Raw genomic sequence first — 23,276 nt, 5'->3', positions numbered from 1 at the left:
CTCTTATGTCACTAGAAAAGAGTAGATAATGACTCAAAGATGGTATAATATTAAGACTACAATGACTATTGCCAAAGATTAGAGATTATGGAAATAATACTAAGAACGAAAAAGGTATTGATGAGAGTAAGAGAGACCTCACTCTTGCTTCTATGTATTCTATGTGACTAGGAGCTACATGATAATATTATGTAGGACTTTCTATATGGATCCAACTTGCAAGACAAATGTCAAGCTTGCAAGACAAGTTTTTTTTATATGTGTGCCACATGGCCAGTTTGTTTCACAAATTACCAACATATATGACACACAGCTAATTTATTGGCCAAGTTTTTAACCTACAAATCACCTACAAACATGTATAAAGTCAAATCCACATTTATGAAACTTCTAAGAAGCATTTCTATAAGATATTATTAATTTTACTTACTTCTATTTACTTCTATCTAATTCCTTTAATCTAAGTAAAAATGTATGTTTGTGACAATAACTCGAAAAAGAAGAAGAAAAAGAAAAAAGTAAACATAAAAATTTATGTAAAATGCACATGTTTAAATTTATTTTTTATTTTTATTTTTTATGTTTTTTTAAAATCGAAATTTACATATTTAAATTTTTATGTTTTTTTATCTACTACCTCTTCATAAAATACTTATAAAGTAATATGAAATTTTATTAATTATACTTAAAATTATTGCTTTTTAATTAATCCATATCAATTTATTAAAAAAAAACATTATCTAATGTACTTAACTACCTCACCACCCTTTCAATATAGTTTGCAAATCTATGCTTTTGAAAATAACCAAATTAGGTTTGAATGAGGAAAATTACTACTGTAAAAAAATTACAATCAATAGTGTATGGAATTCTAAGTGAACTGCCCAGTTCTATTAAAAACATGACACATTGATTGGTTGATTTCTACTCTCTTCTCAAGCCCTAAATGTAACAGAACCCATGTATTCAAAACAATGTTATGTAGCTGCCTATTTCTACCAACATGGTCGATGGTTTTCGTACAGGACTTGATATCGGTGAGATATCGATAGTTTTTACAACTTTTCACTACTTTTTTCTTTAATGTTTTTTTAAAAAGTTTAGTGCGATGTGTCTCTCAATGCGGTTTTCGACTCTGCCTCAAAACCAGTCGGAAACCCAAGTCGGTGAAGTCTGCACTGTGATGCATTATCAGTTTTTGGTGAGTTTAATCGTTGGTTCCAATTTGTGTTCATTGATAGCTTTGGCATAACGAGTAATATCTTCACAGTTTCAGGAAGCTTGTAGAAGTCGATTATTTTTTAATTTTCTTACAGGGGAATTCGGTGATAGTGGTGTTAGCACCGACTGATAGTTCCTGTTCGACCGATCGTTCTCATCTTTGTCGACAACTGTGAACATCTTGCCATGACCTGATTTAGGGTGAATTTGCAGTGGACAGCTTAAGATGGCATCGATAATCATTTTAGATTTCTCGTTTGTTTCCCTGGTATAAGATAATCATGCCTCAGCGGTGGTATCTAGAGCTTACTGTTGGTTTTAGAGCAAAGGCACGCGAATTGCACACTAGAAAATGATGCGAAGTAAAACCTTGGGTTATAAACTCCACTGTCGTCATTAAGTGACCTGGCCATTGCGCATATCTGCAGGAATGTTTTCTCATCACTATTACGGTTCGTTACTGTCGCAGGCACGTAAACTGTCTGGTACAGATCATGGCAGTTACTACGGTTGGAGTTTGTAGCTGAAGGACCAAGAATTTCTAGTTCAATGAATTTATTTGGATCACGAAGGTGCCGAAGCCTGAATACTTCCGATGCCGATGCCGCATTCGACTTCCTAGGACAACTGATCAATCTCGTCGCAATGGGTCGCCGTGAGTGAGACCATTCGTATTTGCACTTACTTTTACTCGCATTTTTTCTGAATCTTTCAGGGAAGATATGACGAGAGTGGGGGTCGTTCAATTGCGGTTTTCTTGACATAGTAGAGAGGTCATTCTTGCAGCTTCGCTTCTGAACCCGAGCGTGGTATTGGAAACAAAAGATGCCATCAGATGAGATCTTTGCACTGGTTCCAGAGATTCATTGCAAATTCTTCAATGTTTGCTTAGCCGATTACCATTGATACTATGTTGGACATGGAAGATTAGTTACACTGGCTGTGTGCGTTGCAGGTCCTGCGAGGTGTTACCGCCAAATTAAGAACAAACCGTACCCTAAATCACGTTTTTGTAGAGGAGTCCCGGATCCAAAGCTTCGCATCTACGACGTGGGCATGAAGAGAAAGGGCGTAGACGAGTTCCCATTCTGTGTGCACCTGGTGAGCTGGGAGAAAATGTGTCAAGTGAGGCGCTCGAAGCAGCCCGCATCGCTTGTAACAAGTACATGACCAAATTTGCTGGAAAGGACTCGTTCCATCTGCGGATCCGCGTGCATCCATACCATGTGCTGCGAATCAACAAGATGTTATCGTGCGCTGGAGCTGACAGGCTGCAGACAGGGATGCGAGGCGCCTTTGGAAAACCTCTGGGTGTTTGCGCACGAGTGAATATTGGACAGGTCTTGTTGTCTGTGAGGTGCAAAGACAACAATAACATCCATGCGCAAGAAGCTCTCCGCCGCGCCAAGTTCAAGTTCCCTGGTCGCCAGAAAATCATAGTGAGCAGGAAGTGGTATGCATAGCAGCAGCATTTCTCAAGACAGTTGTTAAGTCAGAACACACTACAGAATATCTTTCTTGTGCTCTGTACTGGGTATGGTATCATTCTACATGTTATTGCGTTTACAGTGGATCCGCTGATACTATTGCCAAAACAGGGGTTTTACAAAATTTGCACGCCAGGACTACCTCAAGTGGAAAGAAGAAAATCGCATTGTTAACGACGGCGTCAATGCAAAGGTCAGTATTGGTTTATTTTTTGACGATAGAGTTGTGAGGAGCTTGTCATCTGGTTTATCATCTGGTCGATAGCAAACGCGACTGTCAACACGGAAACCAATCAAGCCTGTTGGCAACCAATAATCAGAACTTCGCACAGGAAGCTGAAATTCGTTGCTTCAGGAAGTACAAGCCTTTCGTTCTTCATACCTGTTTAAGTGGATGTTTTATGCAGGTTCTTGGCTGCCATGGGCCTCTGAAGAAGCGAGCAACAGGTAAAGCCTTCAAGGACTCTCCCATTCCTGCTAAATTTTCCCAACGCGCCAGGCTTACACTGGAAACGGAGAAAGGTGGCAGCGACTCGTGAAGTGGCAGACTAAGCAAGCCTCAAAGGGAAGTATTACTCAGCGTAAGTAATCTCACAGCTTCACAAACAATCCGGAATCCTTGAAACTCCTGTTCAAAATCCGTAACGCATGAAATTGAGAATGCACCCAATTAAGACTGCACACCGTCAACTAGTGTCAGTAGTCATGAAACGTGCAGAAGGAAGTTTTTGTTTAATTTTCGGGTCTGGATATGGATGAGCAACATGACGATACGCCCCTTCAGTTTTGTGTGGCTAAGTTGATTCCGAAAAGAAATGCGAAAGTCGGGCTGCATAACAACTACCGACATTTAAACCCCGTGAAATCACACTGCTAAGCTAGCACTTCATGATATCAACCGAATCGCTCCGAGGCACAACAAATTGCATTTTCGAATCGGGTTCCGGCATCATCTCTTTAGGATTCTCCTACTTGCCATCTGACCCTGCACTTTCATCGAGACCCTGGCAGAAGGAACCCTCCTCCTCCTCCTCCACACGACCACATTGACCACAAACTCTGCTCTTCGAAGCCAAATCCTACAGCGTCAACATGAATCACCAACAACAGCCTGCTCCATGCAAGCTTCAATCCCAACACCTAGCGGCAAACTGGACTTCGCATCAACTGAAAGCTCAACAACTTGATAATGCTAGGCCGGAGGGACGCGCCATTCGATGGCAACATTAGGAAGTGGGGCATTTCAGGAAATACACCGATTGTGCAGTTTGTGCAAGGTTTTCAATTTACATCACGTGAGCTCGCAAATCTGCTTGCAAACCTGCACACACAAAATCAAATAGAAGCTTCGAGTCGATGTTAATCTATCAATCCTTGAGATGCACATGAAACTATTTGAAATTACAGATGCGAACATAGTAATGATGAGATTCGTAGGCATCTCAAGTACCGTTCTTATGAATCTCATCGTACGATTCATAAGAACTAAATCAATACTCCCGGCTCCGCATCGGTCGATCCAACTGTGCGCATGATTTCGACGTCACTAGGGCAGCCGGTAGGGTATCGACGTTTTAAGAGTACGAGATTAAATGCCAACAAATAAAGTTGGTATATCGAGCCAAACTCTGCTACCACTTCAACCATTGGAGCTGGTTTCACAGATATTGAACATGAAGTGGAGAGGAATATCATTAAGAACCATCCGAGAGAGGTAAATTCTTTGTTTTGTTTTGTTTTGTTTTGTTCGGTTTGTTTTGTTGCTGTTTTTCTCTTTTATTTTCAAATTGAGATGTTCTTCAACACAAGTGGTCCAACGAGAATTGCGTCGTTTTGTTGGGAACCATGGCCATGGCGCACCAGCAGGTTGGTAGACATCACACTCATGGCTTGCAAGCTTCAAAGGGAGCAGAGCAAAACGAGTGGCCCACAAGCAGGCGAGGCTCGAGACGACCTTCCGTCCCTATAGTGGTCACACGTGAAACCCAATTGCGTGGTTGTGCAGCAGTAGGGACCAGTGGCTATCGCATCACTGGACAAATAGTGTTCACAACTTAGGTCATTGTCAAATTAGACTGCGCTCCAAATCTACCAAAGTCTTTTGAAATTCATCACACCAAATGAGCACAACATACGGAAACCTGTATTACAATTTATTTATTTATTTATTTATTTTTGTTTAAAAGTTTCTGCACCCACAATTGTATCTGGTAGAGGTTACAGGCACACATTCACAGTGTCTGGGTCCTCTCTACAAGAGTCATTGTTGCTTCTTCTGCTTCACTTTTCCTTGCAGAAATTTCTAAGCAAGAGCGACAATTTGCTGCCAACGAGAAATACTTCAATCTGCTTGAGATCATTACTCCAATGTGGTGGTTTTTTTAGTTCCTGATAGCGTCCGGAAATTTTCTGTTCAGAAATGGAAGGATTGGTACTTGCTTGTGGGGGTATCATGCAATTGTCGCGAGTCGAAGGATTGTTAAAAACTCGTCCTTGTTGATTCTGTGATATGAAAAATTCAACCCACACACTTGGAAGAAGAAGGTCGCCGACCACATCATGCACACGGACTTAATTTCCACAAGAGCTACGGTGAGAGAAGTTAGGCAAGCACCACCAATCATCAGCATCCAGTCCAAATCTCAAGTAACTGAAGAGCGTGGGTGTTTTTTGTCCCTTGCTACACTTTCTTAGAAAGCAGAGCTCTCATTAGGGCCCCGGATGGAGCCAGTTAGTGCCCAGCCACATCGCCAGAAGAAGCATGACAGTGCCCGCGAGCTAGTGCCGCTGGAATGTCTAGCTGCAACACAAGCTCACCAAGTCTTTTCAGGACCCACGATCACTCTACGGCAGAAATTGATAATCGTGCAAGCAAATTGGATTGCTACCTATGATAACAACATTCCTCTAACAAATCGCCTCTGCCATGCACTAACAACTGAATTAATGATTGAGGGTAATGAGCAGTGAACAAAGGGGGATGCTGGCCTGCAAGAGTTAACATAACTTGCGCACGCGTCGATGGTGTCAGAAACTAGTACGGCTTGCAGATTTTTTACGTCGTTGCCACTCATTTGTGAAGAATTAGACGTTAGACTCATGTACCCGATGCCCGTTGAGGAAAGAGTGTATTGGGTAATGCACATTTGAATGGAAGATGGATTCCGCGGTGCGCCGCGTTCATGAGGCAACTAGTTGGCGTGTGCACTGTTAAGTGGAGTGCACCAGATGCTCATGACGGAGACGAGGATGTTGAATCCGAGATCCGAAGAGGATTGGGAGTGCAACATCTCTGATGCCAAGCATATTTGACAGTCATTGATTTGCCTGTGCACCACGAAGTTCATCAGTATATATAACTGTATCACGAGCGCAATCGATCACAGACAGACTCCCACCAAGAGAAGATTTTGATTTGAGATTCAATTCTCCTAATCTAAACCCAGAACCCTGAACCCTTACGTCTGGACGTTCACAACCAGGAAATTGTGCTTTGATGTGAAATACATTCAAACAAACAAACATGAGAAAAAGAACAAAAACAAATAAAACTGGTGGGACTTGCACAGATTGACAGCTTAGAAACACATTGGGAACCAAGGCATTAATCTGCGTCGAACGAGGCTGTTGAGGCAAAAGTAGACCGAGGGCCCCGATCTCCAAGAAAAAAATTAACCAAAAAGAACGTTATGAAAAATGAAGGCTAGTGGGCCATGACATTATTTGGCGAAAGCGAGCGGATCACGAAAAAGTCGTCACAAGTTCTTTGCAAAATCCACACGCAAACCAGAGAATGTTGTGATGTGTTTTTCACGGAAACGCTTCAACAGGATTTTGTGGCTCTAGCTCGTCGCTGTGTTCAAGCGCTGAGCTGTCTAGCAACAGAGAATGTGAAAAAAAAAAACCACAACTGGCAGGGTCTTCAATACATATTAGCTACAGACGAAGCTTTCCTGAACTGCCCACTCAGTAAGTTCGGTGAAAGATATCGGGAGAGTTCGGGGAACTTGATGAAGCAAGAGCATTCGATTGATTAGAACTGGTTGGAAACCGACACATCTGCTTCTTCTCTATCATTATGAGCGGCAACGATTGTCAGTTTCTCAAATCAGGAAGTATTACTCCTCGACAGCCAGATTCACAGTCATAGCCTCAAAAAATTTCGAACTTTAGAGCCAAATTACAGGAAAATAAAATAAAATAAAATAAAAGATAAAAAAAAAAAAAAAATTGATCAGAGAAGCAATTTCAACGTAACCTACGAATTGTTCTCGCCAAAGTACACTCTCTATATATTTTAATCAAACACCACCACGTCACCGATAAAAATGTTTTCGTGATTGTTAATATCCATCTGACAGCTAAAATTGAATGGAACCTGGAGTCCTCTACATCATAGCGGCTGATTTAAGAGACGAGCACCCATGGCCATGCTAAGGTATAAAGCACTTGGATGTAGGACTACATAATTCTCTTCACATCTTAAGATAATACAATTGGTTGACAAAGCCAGCTTCGATCTCAAGGGTGCAGGCTGCTTCTGTGGGCGCTTCTCCGCTCCTTGTGGCCTGTCTGCGATTAACTACCAAGAGCGTCACCCTTTAGTGCACTGTTCTCGTCATAATCATACGAGGTGTTGCTGCCTGGCTAAATGCGTTGCACTTACCGAGGAAGCGAGAGAGGTACTGGAATGGCAGTCATGATGTGCCAGGCTTTGTTTGTGTCGACACTATTCTTCGCGGGTTGCGTTTCAATGACCCAGACTCTCGCGGCCATAGATTCCGAGCTCAATGACAAGGGAAGTCCCTTCTCCGGCCTCTCTCACTCTCTAATTTTATGCACTGGCCTTGGAATATGTCGTCGTCAAGAAACCCTGAAAACGTCTTGTCATGCTGATAATTCACAGGATCTGCTTACTTCGATGAGAATCCTGACCTATGAGGGATGATGTTAAGGGGAAATTCAGAACCTAGCATCTAATTCATGGAATGGTTTCTGTTTCAGTTGTTTAGAACAGAGCTGATCCACAGAGAGCATCCCTCGTCGCCGATGAGATCGACGGCACAACAAACCTCTAGCGAAATATTCCTCGCAGCTGTGAAGCGCGGTGCCAAACGACGCGCTCGACTCTCTCAGAAGATCCTTGCAGCGGGAAAAATATTCTCAACCCCTATCGCATCGGGGAATGGAGAATACCTTATTGACTTATCCTTTGGCAGCCCACCACAAAAAGCATCTGCCATAGTGGACACCGGCAGCGACTTGATTTGGGTTCAATGTTTGCCTTGCCAATCCTGCTACACAGCAATCAGAGCCAAATTCGACCCGACCAAGTCGTCAAGCTACGCAGCAGTGAAGTGCACCAGCACCTTTTGCAAAATACCTTCCAACACCTTCGCGGCTGATGCTTCTCTGTTTTCAATCCTCCCTCTTGACTGATCTGTCGCTTGCAAATGCTGATGCTGGCTTGATGCAGGGTCTGCCATATCAGTCATGCAACACAAGCTGCCAGTACAACTACATGTATGGCGATGACTCCTCAACCAGCGGCGCACTGTCATTTGACTCAATAACTATTCGCACAAGCACGATCACCAATGTTGCTTTTGGCTGCGGCCATCGCAACTTGGGCACCTTCGCTGGTGCGGGAGGACTCATGGGACTCGGCCAGGGCCCATTGTCGCTAATCTCCCAAGCAGGCGCCATCACGAGCAAAATATTTTCCTACTGCTTGGTGCCATTAGGAATCAACAAAACTAGTCCCATGTACATCGGAGACTCAGCTGCAGCAGGATCAGACATCGCATACACGCCCTTGCTCAACAACATCGTCAATCCTTCGTTTTATTATGTTGGACTCACGGGTATCTCTGTTGCAGGCAAAGCCGTGAACTACCCAGCAGGAACGTTCAGCATCGATACATCCGGACAGGGAGGCTTCATTCTGGACTCAGGAACGACGCTCACGTACCTCAACACTGCCGCTTTCACTGCTGTAGTAGCGGTAAAATCCCATACAAAATCCCTCTTTTGCTACGCAATACATGTACACAACCACTTGGCGAATGCTTGACCCAATATAGACAAACCCAACCTGCCAGAACCTCATATGCCTGAAGCCCATGTCAGATAAATGTATGTGATGGTTGTGTAATCAGGCATGTAAGGAGGCGATTCCATACCCAGAAGTGAACGGATCCTCATATGGACTAAACTACTGCTTCTCCACAGCGGGAGGCACCACGCCGACCTACCCTTCCATGGTGTTTCATTTCACTGGTGTGGATTTCACCCTCCCTCCCCCTCCCTCCCGAGAACATCTTCGTTGCAGTCGATACGCTGGGCAGCGATTGCTTGGCTATGGCTGCGAGCACAGGCTTCAGTATCCTGGGCAACATACAGCAGCAAAACCACTGGATTGTGCACGGTATTGTCAACAAGCAAGTTGGTTTCAAGACAGAAAACATTGAAACAATCTAGAATACATACATACATAAAAAAACAGTTGCTCCTCAGTGCTTGCCAACGGGTGTCGGTGGATTTCTTCCTCTCTTGACAAGATCAATATCTCCTCCATTCCTGCCGAATATGGGTTTATCATGAAAGGAGTCCCTTGGACAATCAATCTATGGAGACAGTGTACAGCAAGAGTGATTGCTTTCTTCAATTCTTTGTGTAGATTGCAGCTTCATTCAACTGTAAACTCACTCACTCACGCACTGTAATCGTCAACTCCAGGAAAACTGATCCTTGTTACATGGAAACATTGAAAAACTCTTACTTCATGCATTGATTATTACTACCCAAGGCATTGCACATTTGCATTGGCTATGTATCCTTTGAATGCATGGATAAAATGAGTGTGATTTGTACCCATGTTCAACAATTATAGCCGTTTTTGAATGATGCCGATAAGGCGCTTTTGGCACGAGCAAATGTTTCTGATTTTGGCGAAATGGGTTTTGAGTTCATATGCTACTGGATATTAGTTTACTAGAAATGTTTACCTAGATAAATAATAATTATCTAGGTATAACAACAGTTATATAATAGAAGACTTTCAAAAGATGTTTGTACAATTACAAGTTGGTGTATTAAATCTAATAGTTACTTTAATACTTGCTTAAGATGTTTTGATAGTTTAAACTAAGAATAATAATAACACTAATAAAAAGTTAACATATAATTGTTGATCAAATAGGTATTTATATCTATTAACTACATATCAAAGAATAATATACATTGCAGAGATGTTTTGGCATGTTTTTTTAGAAAATTAAAGAGATGTAATATTAAGACTCTTTATTAAATAATTTGTCAAAAGAAGACATGAAGTAACAGACAAAGTACAACTTTAAGAACCCTTTATGTTTTTTTTAGATACTTTTCATAATTTGTTGAAAAACTTTTAGTGACTTTTAGAAGTCTTTTAAGACTCTAAGAATATTATATAATACATCATATATTTTTAGGAACCTTGTGTAGGCTTCCAAGATCTTAAATAGTCTTTTACTTACTTTTGCAAACTTCTATAATATTTTTTAAAAAATTTATAAATATATATATATATTAAAAAATTTAGGAGCTAAGGTATAAATAAAGATCAATACAAGAAATACCTATAGTTTTCCAACATAAGAAAAAAAATTAAATGTCTCATTATTTATAACCTTATATTCGATTTTTTTGCAAATTCAATCTTTTGTATTTTAGAATTTTAAATATTTTTAACTTTAGACTTTGAATTATTCATAACAAAATAAACTTCAGACATTGTTGTATTTCCCTGAACATTAAAATAGAGTGGGTTCGCCACAAATCCCAACACTTACACTTCATCCATCGGATGAATGAACGACCCCACAACCGACCTTATTTATTCATCCCAATCAAACCGTCACCAACCGCCCCACACCTTGGAACGTTCGTCAGTTTCAGGGAAGCGACGAACGATATCGTCGTCCAAGCGACGAGGACTGGACGAACGAGACATGCATGATGTGGACGAACGTCGACGACAAAGCCGAGGCTTCTCGTTAGGTTCCCGCAGTCGAAGCCTCTTCCGCTCTGCGGTACTTCCGCTGAAGCACCAGCGGATCGGAGCCTATGCCAGCAATCAAGCAATGAATGAGTCACAGGTTCGCAGCCTTCACGCTTCCGGATTTGTCCGTCCTTAAGTCCTCCTTGCGTGATTTGCAGTTTCGTTTCGCTCGATGCCTTTCATTTTAACCCCACATTGTGGCGCTTGTAACGCTCTGTCTGTCTTCCTCGAGTGCGGATGTTCTTGCTGGTCGTGGGTGGCGTCAGAGTGATTCTCACTGTGTTTTACCGTGATCATCGTCAGTGGAAGCACAAATGTGGTGTATCGAGTGATTATGTGTTGCTGGGTCCTCTCACTGGATCCTGAATCCTATTTTACTCTGCTGGTTATATTGGGTTTAGGTGAAAAAATTACTCGGAATTTATACCGAGTTGTGCGATTTATACAGTGATGGCAAGAGAAGTGTCGAGGTTTTGCAACAAGCAAGAGAGGGTTATTGTTATTATTTTTCTTATGAGTGCGACATTGCGTTACTTTGGTGAAGTGCTACCAGCTTCTTTATCTCTTTCACATTTTTCAATGAAGGGATAAAGTGCCACATTTATTTGTTTTTAATTTTTTGGTTGAGCTTCAATTGCTGGAACAATGTCGCGAGATTTATAGAGACTGGGTGTGATTCGTACTTTTTTTTTTTTTTTTTTTTTTTTTTTTTAAATTGTTGGTGGTTCCTGTGGTCCTGTGGAACCATGGAAGCCATCCGCGTGCCCGGTAATTTTCCCAAAAGTTCTTGTGACCTAGCGCAGGGGTGGGCTTCTCCTCAACATACTTCCAGCTGTTTGCGCAAGCACTCGGACGTTGGAACCTCTTCACTTACTCATCCTCTGAAGAATCTTAACTCGCAGAGTGGAAGATTCAAAGCTGTTTTCGAGGGTGGGCGATCCTCACAATTTTTGAGGAGATTCAATAGAAATCAACTCCTGTCATGGGATAGCTACACAGGACATGGCGGTCCAGCATATAAGCTTGGGGCAGCTAATAGTAGAATTTCCGAACCGGAGATGAAACAGGGAAGCTCAGGAAGCGTGGGTTTTAGTTTTGAACGTAAGAATTTTCGCAGCATTGCTTCTATTAGGGTTTTGGGAGAGCACAGCAGCACGAATGTGTGCAAATCTGATTCGTTTAATTGGGTATTGAAGGGTAGAAATCGATTTTGTTTGACTCCAATCTGCGGCGTTGAGAACAGAGTTGCTTTGGAGGTCGTCCTTGAGGCTCCACCCCCCAACTCACCCTTACATTCTCCTGAGGCAGCTGCATTAGAATCCGCCAGCTACCTTGAATCTTTATCATCGCCAAGGGCAGAGCTAGGTAACAGAAGCTCCAAGGCGACCCAAACGCTAACGTCTTTGAAGAAGACAATACTACATTCTAGTGCTTTGACGGATATGAGTCCCTTCAGGCCAGGACACCTGGTTGAATGTTTCGAAGTTGAAGGAAGAAGAAGACTTTCCGGAGAGGTGAACATTTCAGGGGCGAAAAACTCTGCTCTGGCAGTGCTTGCCGGTGCTATTTGCTCCGAAGGACAAGTGTATCTGGAGATGATTCCTGATCTCCACGACGTTCGCCGCATGTTTCAAGTCTTACAATCCGTAGGAGTCAAAGTGCAAAGAGCTTCTAGTGGGTTCATGATTGATGCAAAGGATTTAACATCGGTAGAGCCCTGTTCGGAAGCCGTGCGGAAATTGAGGGCTAGCTTCTTTGTGATAGGTGCCCTTTTGGGCCGGAAAGGAGAGGCTGTTGTGCCACTTCCTGGAGGTTGTAACATTGGGGCACGTCCTATTGATCTTCATGTTCGAGGTTTGGAAGCTCTTGGTGCTGATATTGAGATCAGGTATATCACAACTTCTCTGTAATTTGATTCTCTGTGGCGATTGTGAGTCCTCGTCATTGTTTTGAGTTCTTTTCCATGTTTAAAAGCAGTGATCACTGAGTAAACCTTAGCTTTTCTTTAATGGTTTTCATCCTTCAGCACATAGCTGGAATTGTGCTTGGAATTGTTTATCCTCTATACAGTCGTTCGTAATTGATTCTGGAAAGTGCATGTGCGGTGGTACGAGGCTTGTAATATAGGAAAGGGGGTGATCGCTTTAGCTCAAGCGGAGCGTGGGAGGTGAAAGTACAGAAAGAATGACAGAGAACAGTTGTTTGGGTCGCTCACAGGTTCGCGGTTTTGCAGGCAAGGTAAAGTCTTCGGTCGAGCTCTCAATGGCAGAAATCTCACTGGTGGCAGTTTCTTTCTGGACTATCCTAGCGTCGGTGCTACCGAGACGCTTATGATGGCAGCTGCTCTCGCAGACGGCCACACCACGTTATCTAACGTCGCTCAGGTATGCTTGCTTTGATCATATTGTAATGGTTATTTGAGAACTTGGAAAGCTCCAGCATCGTGCTTGTCCGCAAATATCAAACTTCTGTGATTCTTTTGGTGATATAAGAGGGGCACGTATTGAATGTAGGTGTTGGAGTTGAATGTGCTGTAATGAAGATCTTGTATGTTCCATTCAACTAAGGTCTGATAATAGGAAGTGCAGTGAGAATGCATGAGGTTTTCCATCGTTGCGTGACCAGTGGCTCGAGGTCTAACACTCATGCTGTTCGTAAGAAGAGAATGAAAATATGGAGTCTGCTATCGTTGGCTTAAAATGAAGACATTTTTTAGGGTCCAAGGTCACCACAGGTTTATGTCTTAGGTTGACTCACTTTGAGCCTCTTGGATCTTCTACAGAAGAAGAGTGGTGTGTAAGGAGCAATCCCGCCCTATCTGGGGTCTTTAAAAGAGATTCAGATATCATCTAAGCTGCCGGGAATGTAGTGTCCTGATCCCACCCTGCGCACGAATATGTTAACTGAACTATTTCCAACTCCAAAAATCACAAAATTTCTGTCCACTTTTCCTCTATATGACCTATGTATTCCCTCACTTCCTTTTTCTTCTTTTTAAGATATCAAGCATTGCGACATATTCGCTTCTACTGGTGATCATTGAGGATTTAAATCTTTATATTGAGATCAATTAGTTATATTTTCACATTGATCTCACCATGGGTGATATTCATGCTAGCACTTACGATTTGCAGGAACCAGAAGTAGTAGATCTTGCAAATTTTTTGAACTCATGCGGAGCATGTATTCAAGGAGCTGGAACGAACACTTTAAGCATCAGTGGTATACGGAAACTTCATGGCACAGAGTACTGTGTTATACCCGATCGGATTGAAGCTGGAACTTTTTTAATAGCCGCCGCAATTACTCGATCTTCAATATCCATGAATCCAGTCATTCCTAAACATTTGGCATCAGTGATAGAAAAACTTCGCACGATTGGTTGTCAAATACAAGTAACAAGGTCCGATTCACTTCGGGTAAACATCATGCTTCTTTTTAGTGAATCTTTCTCTGTGCTCCGTTCCAGTGTAGTGTCTTATCAAATTTATTTGTGATTTAATCTTTTAGAAAGGTCCTTTCAAATGCAGATCGAGCTGAGTTTAAAATTTGTATGGTTTATCCTGTTAATTTATATTTTTTTCAACATTTCCAGGCTTGATGTCTGCAGATTAATTGCGCTGAGATGCTCAGAAGCTGCAATGTGAAGACCCTTCCTTATCCAGGCTTTCCTACTGACTTGCAACCGCAGCTGATGTCTCTTCTTACCACTTGCTCTGGGCAAAGTGTTCTAGAAGAGACCGTTTTTGAGGGTCGCATGCGTCAAGGTATGCATTGCGTTCTTGTACCTGGACGTGCTCTGCGTACTTTACTCAACCTCCCCCGGAATTGTTTTGTTTTTTTGTTTTTCGCACCCCTCTCATTTGCTCTCTTTGGTAGGGTGTTGTGTTAACACATTATGCATTCGAATTTTCAGCGGAGGAGCTGCAGAAGCTTGGAGCCCAGATAAAAATGAGTCGAAACATTGCCATCATAAATGGCAAAGAGACTGGCAGGTAACTTGAAATAGCACACTTCTTCATGTGTCTTTGACTAATCCTTTCTTATAGAATTTAGCAGAAACTAACTTGTCTGCAGATGTCCACTCCACCACCAGTAAGACTGTGAGGACAACCTTACTCTCAAATTTTGGTTCCGGTTGGAATCTTGTTCAGATACCTTTACTCGAAATCCCATCCTCTTTGTTCTTACATTCACAATTGTGCAATTGCAGTTTACTGTATGGAGCACCTGTCTTGGCAACTGATTTAAGGGCAGGAGCAGCTCTTGTCTTGGCAGGATTGTCGGCAGAGGGAACTACATATATAGAGGGAATCAGTCACATTGATCGCGGATATGAGAAGCTTGATCTAAAATTGCGTCTCTTAGGTGCTTCGATACAAAGGGCACCTTGTCTTCCTGCGGAGCTGACGCTGGAATAATTTGATTTTGTAAACATTAACTTACCCTTCTGTGTACTCAACTTAACTTGTATTCGTGTGAACTGGGAGACAATACTTCACCCTCAGATATAGCATTGCATCACTGATTTAGAATAGTTTCCCATTATGTTTGCTCTATTAAGTTTGCCCTGGCGATTTCCCTGTCCTGAGCTGCTCTCATTTTCGTACCCACAAAAGTTTGTCCAAGTACGGGCCATTGTGTTTTATTTTCCTGTGTACGACTCTAATCATGTAGGAATTTCTGGTTGTGAGGCTTGGATCAAGCTCTGCAGATCGCGAATTTTTGACTGAATAAAGAATCCATGTTTAAGTTTTCTAGTTTTCGATTCTTGATGGAATTGTGCTACTGTGACCGATTATCTCACGTCTGACAAATCATTTTTTTTTCTTTTTTTCACTTGAAAAAGCTCAAGTAACATGTCGTTTTCATGCTTTAAGGAACTTTTGAAGAACATCCTATATTCTTTACCTTAACATTGATCCGCAAATGACAAATTCTTCAGCGAAGGTGAAAGTGGTATAAGATGATCTGCACTAATTGACAAGTAATGGCATATTTCGGAAAAAATGCACAAAAAGGAACCTTTTTGTCAGTAAAGAAGTGTAGCAAGAAGTGTAGGAGTTTACATCGTTTTGGTCTACTTGTTGCTGTTTTTGATACGTTATGCTTAATTCATGGTTCTGCTTGAGAAATAGTTATATCAACCATATGATAGAAAGTTTTTTCTTGGTGCAAATGATTCTGTTTAATTAATCTTATGTCAATCATCTTTGCTATCATGTGATTTGAATTTATTAATTTACAATTTAAATAATCAAATGATATGGAATAAAAATATTCCATATCATTTGATTATTTTTGTGGTAAAATATCAATTTTATTGTTGGAACTTAAAATCCAACAACTTTTGGTCTTCATATATTTATTTATTTTTTAAAATTTAAAAACATATCAGTTTAAATCCAAAATTTAATATTTCTGATTAATTAATTTTTTTATATTTTCTATAAAACATATAAACCATTGAAATAAAAATTTAATAACCCCCATTACACATATTATTTATGGCTATAAGTTTTTGTTATTACATAGTTTTGTAAAAATTATATTGTAAGCCATTAATTTAGTTCCATTTATTTTTTTATTGTTTGATGAAGTTTTTTTTTGTTTTGTTTTTTTTTTTTTTTTTCATATATTTTGTGTTGTGAAAACGTGTTATGTATTTAATTTTTTTTCAATGGCCATTATTTTACCATGTGCAAGGTCGTTTATACTTGAAAGATTCTCTTCCATTTTCATCTATTTTGCCCATACTTTTATCACTATGTAGAGAAAAACACAGCAGTCTTTATTTGTATCCTTTGCTATGGCCTATGCTAATGTTACTGCCAAAGTTCAATAATAATATTTTTACATCATAAATTTCATACTTTCTACTAAAATCCCAATTCTGTTGCTTTTGAAACAATTTGTTTTAGAACTATTCATTTCTTACCACATTAAAATTATGCAAAGTTGGACTTAAGTTTTCTTATATCTAAAATTTGAGGATGACGCTGCTTCGCTCTAAAACACAATCACATTCAACAACGACACTACCTCACCTTTCATCATCTATTCTCATTCCAGTTTCCTAACCGTAACAACAAAGAAACTACAAGCATCGACACACTGCTATTGGTGCCAGTGAGGTTAAGAAATGCTACCTCCAACAGTTGGAAAAAGCTTTCACGCACCAACAGCAGTAACAACCTCCTCTATGAATCATTATAAGAAGGAGCCCATGCACAATGCTGCAATCTAAACAAACAGGATAACAACTCCATCCGAAGCTCATGAAGTACCCACATCACCAATCGCTTAGATGCGGTTACCAGTGCTCAAACTGTACAAATCAGAGAGGATTTTTCAGGGTTTGTTGTTGATGTTGTTGCTTCTGATGTAGTCCCTCTGTGGACGTAATTACAAGAGCGAGGTATTTTGCGTCACATGCACAGTGCAGAAGTGGAGTCGACACAGGAGCCTCTAGGGCTGTTGTTCCCCTTCATGTTTCTGAAAGACTTCGACGAATCAGGTTAATGTACACAATATCGACGGTGATGTTGCGGTGGTTTGGGAATTGGTGGCTGTTCAGAAGCTGTAAGCAGGGTTGATGTGGGAAGAATAGTCGGCGGCTCCGGCACCTTCCCAACCCATCCACTCCTCCCACTCATCCCAGGAATCGTCCTCAGCTCCCATGAAACCATCTAGACAGTCGTCGGTGCCAATATCATTGACAACTTGCTCTTCCGCCTCCAATGCAACCTGTGTCGCAGAAATTCAGTGAGTTCAAACTACGTGGCGACGATCCTCTCGATTGTCACAAAGTTAGAAGATCCCAACCCAATCTCAAGGATGACAACGTGACCGGGATCGACACTGGAAGATTTGCAGTTGATTGATCGCAAGCCATAGCTAAGATCACGAAGACAATCTGATACAGAAACACAGAATTGGAGGTGGAACTGAGAGGGTGGGTTTTGGACTTACATAGTAGGCATCGTTCACTTGTTTGAACATAAGAGCGCAATGTTCTCCCTTGCAGACATCAGGATGATACTGTACACGCAGACAAACAGCCGTTATAAATGGACCTGCGAGGATTCTGATCAAGGTAGAGATTGCTCACTGAAAATTGAGCTCCAGTATTAGGAAGTTGCATCGATTCGTATCAAAGGGAGGGATCAGAAGTAGCACCTGAAGAGCCAATTTGCGGTAGGCTTGCTTGATTTCCTGTCTAGAGGCGGCAGCGCTGAGACCTAATGTTGCAAAATGCTCGCTGTGGCTACTGCAGGCTCCATGAGAAGCTCGTACCAAATTCCCGGGTCTTCTCAGTTCTTTCCGAGTCCTGTCCTCGTGTTTGAATGATTTCGGAGGACTAGCAGAGGTCACACTATGAGCTACGGAGTCACCGTATAAGGAATTCTGGAGAACAACTCTCTCCACTTTATTGTCCGCGAAGCCTAGGGTGATGCCCACCCGGCCTCCTCCCAGGAGCTTCCTCATGTCGTGATTTGTTTTGAGAATTGAAATTATTCACCAGGAGAGGACTTCCCGCAATGGACACGGCAAGATGTGCTATAAGCTACACCCTTGCTCGAGATCTGAACGCGAACTTCGATGCTTCACTACAATTCTGAACTGCGAAAAGCTCTAATTGCCATCCTAATCTTGTGATCGACCTCAATTTCTACACTTGAGTGCTCGAGTACCGGAGATATTTCAATCAGGCGTCGAATCACAAGCTCGCGTAACTCCGGCCGGACTGTAGCTCCCAATGATCAACTTGTCTGCTCATATTGCAAGAAGATGGTGAGTATTACCCCTTCATCTTAAAGTCCGATCAACGATAGCGGCAGAAAGTGGTGACTGGTTGGTTACGCTACCTCCCAGCAGGTAAAGATGCCACCACATTCCACAAAACAAAGAGGATCCTCGCTAGGAATTGAGCTGTGAATCCGCTCGCAACGTCTTGATCTGGTATTGTGCAGTGATCTCTTGCCTCAGCATCTAGCGTCAATGCAGTCTCTAAAAAGTGGAAGGCTTTCTCGTCATCAAAGGGAGTCAAATCTTATCTTGCCGTTTGTCTGTGTTCCCGCATTGATGAAATCCATGGTGACGTCCAAGTAGCACACTAGTGTCGGACCAATGCCGTCTCATTCACGATGGCCGGTGATTGCAGATTCAGTCGAGAACCTATGAGCAGGAGGAACTTTTCGTGCCAGAGAAGCCTCCAATTGCTGGGCTCCCAATTCCAGAGAAAAGCTCCTTAATGGCGGATTCTCACTGTTGCGAATCCCCTGACACTTGCTAGTGGTTTCCATTCATCCCACTCCTCTTCCCCAATATTACCCCTTTAAGTTACCTCACCACTTCAGAGACCACGGCCAGGAAAACCTTCAATATTGGTCATCGCGAGAGAAAAGCTCGCCGGTTTGCTCTGGTACTTGTGGGTTGTGGTAGCTTGCCCTCAAGTTACGTGACGAATTCCACAGCTTTAATTCAACACGGCCCCTCAATCAATATCAGAGCTAAAGGTTTCAAAAATTAAAGGAAGAAAAGAAAAGGGGTGCACTGTATTCGTGAGCTTCCATTGCTCGTTAGTTCCTTTGTGCTGTCACTGAGCCGGAATAAGTGCAGCAAGGTCCTGAAGCCACGTTACATGTCAAGGATAATTGTGGTCTCTTTCTCTTAGCCAGTTTGTTACCGCACAGTCCCAAGGAGCTTGTGCGCCTTGAGCCAGTAATCTGAGCCAATCGCTTCACGAACCGAACACATCGGACATCTCTAGACGTCGTCAAAACAAACAACAAACTCGGTAGTATTCTCACAGCGTCAAAGGCTTGGTTTTACTGCATTGTACCCAATTTCATCTCACCCTCATTTCTCGCAACGCATCCTCTCGTTTTCTGGGTGAATGTGCCGGTCGTCCAGCGCTGATTATCCCATTTCACCCAAGCAGAGGCTTGATAGCTTCGAGCTGGATAGATATTTGTCCCCTTTCCATATCATCGGAGCTTTGTACGAGTGTGCTTTTAGCGCCATGGAATGGCCCGCTTTCATGCAAAAGAGGTGCGAAGCGTCAGCAGACCACAGTGCGGTCGCTCTCGGTGACTCCCGACGAGAGCATGAAGATTGTGCTCACGCATCGGGCATCGTTGCAAATTCGATGCTGCGATGTGGAGTTCTGTGCTTCGGCGCCGTGCGCAATGAAGCGCCCGATTCTGGGCTCAGCTCGATACTCCCCCCCGGATGCTTCACACAGCAAGGGACTCAGCGAGAAATTAGGGTTTCATTGTTAATGGTTTTTGGCTGTTGAAGTAAGAAAGAATTAACAAAACACAAACAAACAGACAATCAAACAGGAAATATAGCTTCGAGCAAATTCTTTAATAGTTCGTTTCAGCATTTTTGACATTGTTTCTTAAATTCTCATAAAAATAATCTCTTTGAGATGGACCCATAGGAGATAACGTTGTTTATGTCATGTAGAAAAAAAGAGTATTTCATTTTATTAGTTCTCTTACAACTTTTGGATTAGTTTTTCCAAGTATAAAATCAATCAAATAATGATTTGCAATTTCACATAATCAAATGAGTTGAAAGTTGTGGCTTTCTTTCTTCACTTGGTATAAAGATCTTTTTAAAAGTATTTACATATCTAGAACTATCTATTTAAAAAATAATATTTAGTCACCTAATTTTTATGCATTGAACCTAATTTTTTTAAAAAAAACTAAGTATCTTGGTTATATATAATTATATGCCAAATTTTCAAAATTTTATTCTTAATTATAGATAAACATACAAATATTAATAATATGTTGAATTAATATTTTTAAAAATTCTTTGACTTACTTGATTAATATTTAAATAATAAATATTTTGAAATATAAATATATATAATTTAATATGCATATTCTAAGCTAAAACTTACATTACTATTTCTTATACTTTAAACTTTATATATTTTTGGAATTTTATATGCTTTTTAAAAAAATAATAATTGAATTATTATATATATATATATATATATAGTTGCTAAAGCAACACCTCCATGTTGTTAATGCAACATCAATTTGGATTTTCATGATTAATTCAATCTATCTCCAATCTTCAATCCTTCCATCTTTATTCTATATTCTTAGTCTTATCATTGATATATATATATATATATTTATATTTATCTAGATAAGAAGTATTAAATAGAAGATAAATATAGGTTGATTTGATATTATCTTGTAGCAAAGCTTCTTAGAGACTTCATAGACGTATATTTGACTTTATACATATTTGTAGTTGATTGAAAGGTTAGAAAATTGGCCAACAAATTAGCCACATATTGCACATGTTGGTAGCTTTTTGTGAGTCATCAAATTGACTCACTTATTGTTTTAGGATAAAAATATGTATTTAGAATGCTTTAAATCATAATGTATAGTGAGTAGTGTAGAAATCTTTAGAGAAATAGAAAATTAGAATGTTAGTAGTGGAAATAGAGTCTTAATAAGTCTTGGAGGCAATTATCTTCATTGGTTTAGTATTTTTATTTATTTTTGAATATTAAGGATTATTTATTAAGACCAATATTTACATTGGTCTTCTATCTATATGTACTACTTATAAAAACTATAAATGTTAGTAGTTAGAAGAAGCATGAGAAAGAACTTCATGTCACTTTAATTATTGATATAAAAAATAGGATTTATAGTGGATTTAAATTTATTTTTATTATTATCAAAAATCACCAAGGTAGGAAAATATAGCCTTAAATAGATGTTAGTATTATAAAAATATTATAGAATTTTTCAGAATTTATTTAGAATTTATTTAGAATTTTTTAGGAATTTTTAGAACAATTTTCAAGATTTGGGTAAAAATGAGTTTTACCACTTTGGGAGCTTTTATGAAGAAATGGAACAAGATTTGAAGGCCGCATTAGGTTCCTAGGCTTATTGGGTGTTTTTGAAAACCATGATAAGGTCAAAAATTCAAAAGTGTTGGTCCTTCTAGTAGAAAATAGGAAGAGCAGTAACTAGTGTAGTCCTTTAGGAAGGAGGGTGCACAAGTCCTATATGGATTGTAGCACCTTGAAGGTAGTAAGGAGGATAAGACTAAGGTCTTGTGGCCTCTCTAAGACACCCTTATATACTACATGTGATCCTTGGTGAGGTTCGAACCTTTGATCTGTATGCAAGTTACCTTTGAGATAAAATATTTTCAATTCATTTTTCAATTATTTACTTCATATCTTTAAAGCTTCATAACTTACTCATAGTAATTTTGATTTACATATTTTTTATGTCATTGGAAAGATAATAAAATTATCTATTAAAAAATATACTTTTTACTAGGTGAAAATACAATGAACAGACTGTGACTTAGTTTTGGGTGTTGTAATTACTTCAAGTCATTTATTTCAATTGTTTTGTGGTCGTTCTTCTTTTGTTCTTGTTATTTGCTTACTTCACTTCACACCACCAATTACAAGCAACTCTTAATTGAGGCCATCTTGTAACTTGGGTTGAAGAGTAAAAATTTATACTTATATTTGAAGAACAAGCTAACCATATAGCACACTTATAAGAAAATTGTCTTATAAGTTAGAAATATATCTTGCAAGTTGGACACATATTGGAGGTCCTACACAATGTCACTACATAGCTTTTAGTTAAATAGTACATATGGAGGTAAGAGTGAAACCTTCTTCACTCTTGTCAATGACTTTCTTGTTTTTAGTCTTATTTCAAGAGACTCTAGTTTTCTTATCTTTGACAATAGAAATTCTAATTCAAGTTTATGCCATCTTTGAGTGATTATCTAATCTTTTTAAGCAACATAAGAGTGTATTGATCTTTGATTTTTTGAAATTCATGCGTTTAATAGTTTGACAAGAATGTTACTTCATTATTCTTATTTTGTTTTAAAAGTGAATAAATCATCTCACTTCTATTATTGTATTTTAAAGATGGCAAACTACTCATCTTTAAAATAATTTTTTAATTTTCTAATCCTGATTTTTTCTTCAAAGAAAGTAGACATTCTTCTTCATGAAAAATTTTATTTTTTATTTATGGTTGTAAATTATCCTCCTCTAATTTGACTTGTAGATTTATTTGAGTTATCTATGGTAAGAAAAATTATAGATGCAAATTGAAAAAAATAATAATAGATTTGTAAGTATTGTAAATCTTCAAGAGTTTATCAACACTCTTAGGGTAGAAATCTCACGGATTGTCAAAGACAAGAACTTAATGAAATCAAATAAACAAGTGAGACTCTTTTAAAGAAATAAAAATAGAAAAGTATATATATTAAAAGAGAAAATAGAGATTCTTAAAACTAAAATAGAAACAACAAAGGAATTAATAAGAGTGAAGAAGATTTCATTCTTACCTCTATATATACTATCTATCTAAGATCTATGTGGCGACATTCTATAGAACCTCCAAAAACGTGTTGACTTTGCATGACATATATTTTAACTTATAAGGCAAGTTTTTGATATGGGTACCATATAATTAGCTTATTGTACAAGCTATTAA

At 39.9% G+C, this 23,276-nt stretch overlaps 4 protein-coding genes, 1 long non-coding RNA gene and 1 pseudogene across 10 annotated transcripts; 3 read left to right on the top strand and 3 right to left on the bottom strand.

Moving 5' to 3' along the window:
• The first annotated feature begins 1,094 nt into the window (after nucleotides 1-1,094).
• On the top strand, nucleotides 1,095-3,387 carry LOC112274751 (large ribosomal subunit protein uL16-like; annotated as a pseudogene). The gene is made up of 5 exons (XR_016500140.1): nucleotides 1,095-1,201; nucleotides 1,691-1,876; nucleotides 2,177-2,674; nucleotides 2,820-2,901; nucleotides 3,116-3,387. The product of XR_016500140.1 is annotated as a large ribosomal subunit protein uL16-like (transcript).
• Nucleotides 3,388-4,854: 1,467 nt separating this feature from the next.
• LOC149986659 (uncharacterized) lies at nucleotides 4,855-8,044 on the bottom strand. The gene is made up of 2 exons (XR_016500141.1): nucleotides 7,905-8,044; nucleotides 4,855-6,035 (listed from the first exon to the last, which is right to left on the bottom strand). It is a non-coding gene; the product is annotated as an uncharacterized LOC149986659 (long non-coding RNA).
• LOC112274750 (aspartic proteinase nepenthesin-2) lies at nucleotides 6,861-9,488 on the top strand. Of its 2 annotated transcripts, none has more exons than XM_024504471.3 (3): nucleotides 6,861-8,060; nucleotides 8,185-8,712; nucleotides 8,940-9,488. In XM_024504471.3, the coding sequence occupies exons 1-3, from the start codon at nucleotides 7,692-7,694 to the stop codon at nucleotides 9,186-9,188; spliced, it is 1,146 nt and encodes a 381-aa protein (XP_024360239.1). In that variant the 5' UTR covers nucleotides 6,861-7,691; the 3' UTR covers nucleotides 9,189-9,488. The 2 variants fall into 2 exon arrangements, with proteins under 2 accessions (XP_024360239.1, XP_024360238.1); XM_024504470.3 differs by having other exon boundaries at nucleotides 8,867-9,488.
• A 1,055-nt stretch (nucleotides 9,489-10,543) lies between these two features.
• Nucleotides 10,544-15,509, top strand: LOC112275125 (uncharacterized). 4 transcript variants are annotated; one of them, XR_016500138.1, is made up of 7 exons: nucleotides 10,544-10,846; nucleotides 11,553-12,637; nucleotides 12,983-13,133; nucleotides 13,884-14,152; nucleotides 14,360-14,516; nucleotides 14,666-14,744; nucleotides 14,963-15,211. XR_016500138.1 is itself a non-coding variant. In XM_024505177.3 (7 exons), the coding sequence occupies exons 1-7, from the start codon at nucleotides 10,832-10,834 to the stop codon at nucleotides 15,168-15,170; spliced, it is 1,980 nt and encodes a 659-aa protein (XP_024360945.1). In that variant the 5' UTR covers nucleotides 10,828-10,831; the 3' UTR covers nucleotides 15,171-15,509. The 4 variants fall into 4 exon arrangements, 2 of the variants coding, with proteins under 2 accessions (XP_024360945.1, XP_024360944.1); XR_016500139.1 differs by having other exon boundaries at nucleotides 13,884-14,168; nucleotides 14,345-14,516; XM_024505177.3 differs by having other exon boundaries at nucleotides 10,828-10,846; nucleotides 13,884-14,168; nucleotides 14,963-15,509.
• A 1,010-nt stretch (nucleotides 15,510-16,519) lies between these two features.
• Nucleotides 16,520-18,380, bottom strand: LOC112275126 (chaperone protein dnaJ 8, chloroplastic). Its single transcript, XM_024505179.3, has 3 exons — nucleotides 17,929-18,380; nucleotides 17,722-17,790; nucleotides 16,520-17,496 (listed from the first exon to the last, which is right to left on the bottom strand). Exons 1-3 carry the CDS (start codon nucleotides 18,235-18,237, stop codon nucleotides 17,323-17,325), a joined length of 552 nt encoding a protein of 183 aa, XP_024360947.1. The 5' UTR covers nucleotides 18,238-18,380; the 3' UTR covers nucleotides 16,520-17,322.
• Nucleotides 18,381-18,391: 11 nt separating this feature from the next.
• On the bottom strand, nucleotides 18,392-19,055 carry LOC141044756 (uncharacterized). The gene is made up of 3 exons (XM_073530161.2): nucleotides 18,896-19,055; nucleotides 18,618-18,801; nucleotides 18,392-18,521 (listed from the first exon to the last, which is right to left on the bottom strand). The coding sequence occupies exons 1-3, from the start codon at nucleotides 19,053-19,055 to the stop codon at nucleotides 18,470-18,472; spliced, it is 396 nt and encodes a 131-aa protein (XP_073386262.1). The 3' UTR covers nucleotides 18,392-18,469.
• Nucleotides 19,056-23,276: the final 4,221 nt, after the last annotated feature.

Source organism: Physcomitrium patens, chromosome 22 (genome assembly GCF_059467195.1).
Source record: "Physcomitrium patens ecotype Gransden chromosome 22, ASM5946719v1, whole genome shotgun sequence".
NCBI lineage: Eukaryota > Viridiplantae > Streptophyta > Bryopsida > Funariales > Funariaceae > Physcomitrium > Physcomitrium patens.
This window is presented reverse-complemented; position numbering and strand designations above follow the sequence as displayed.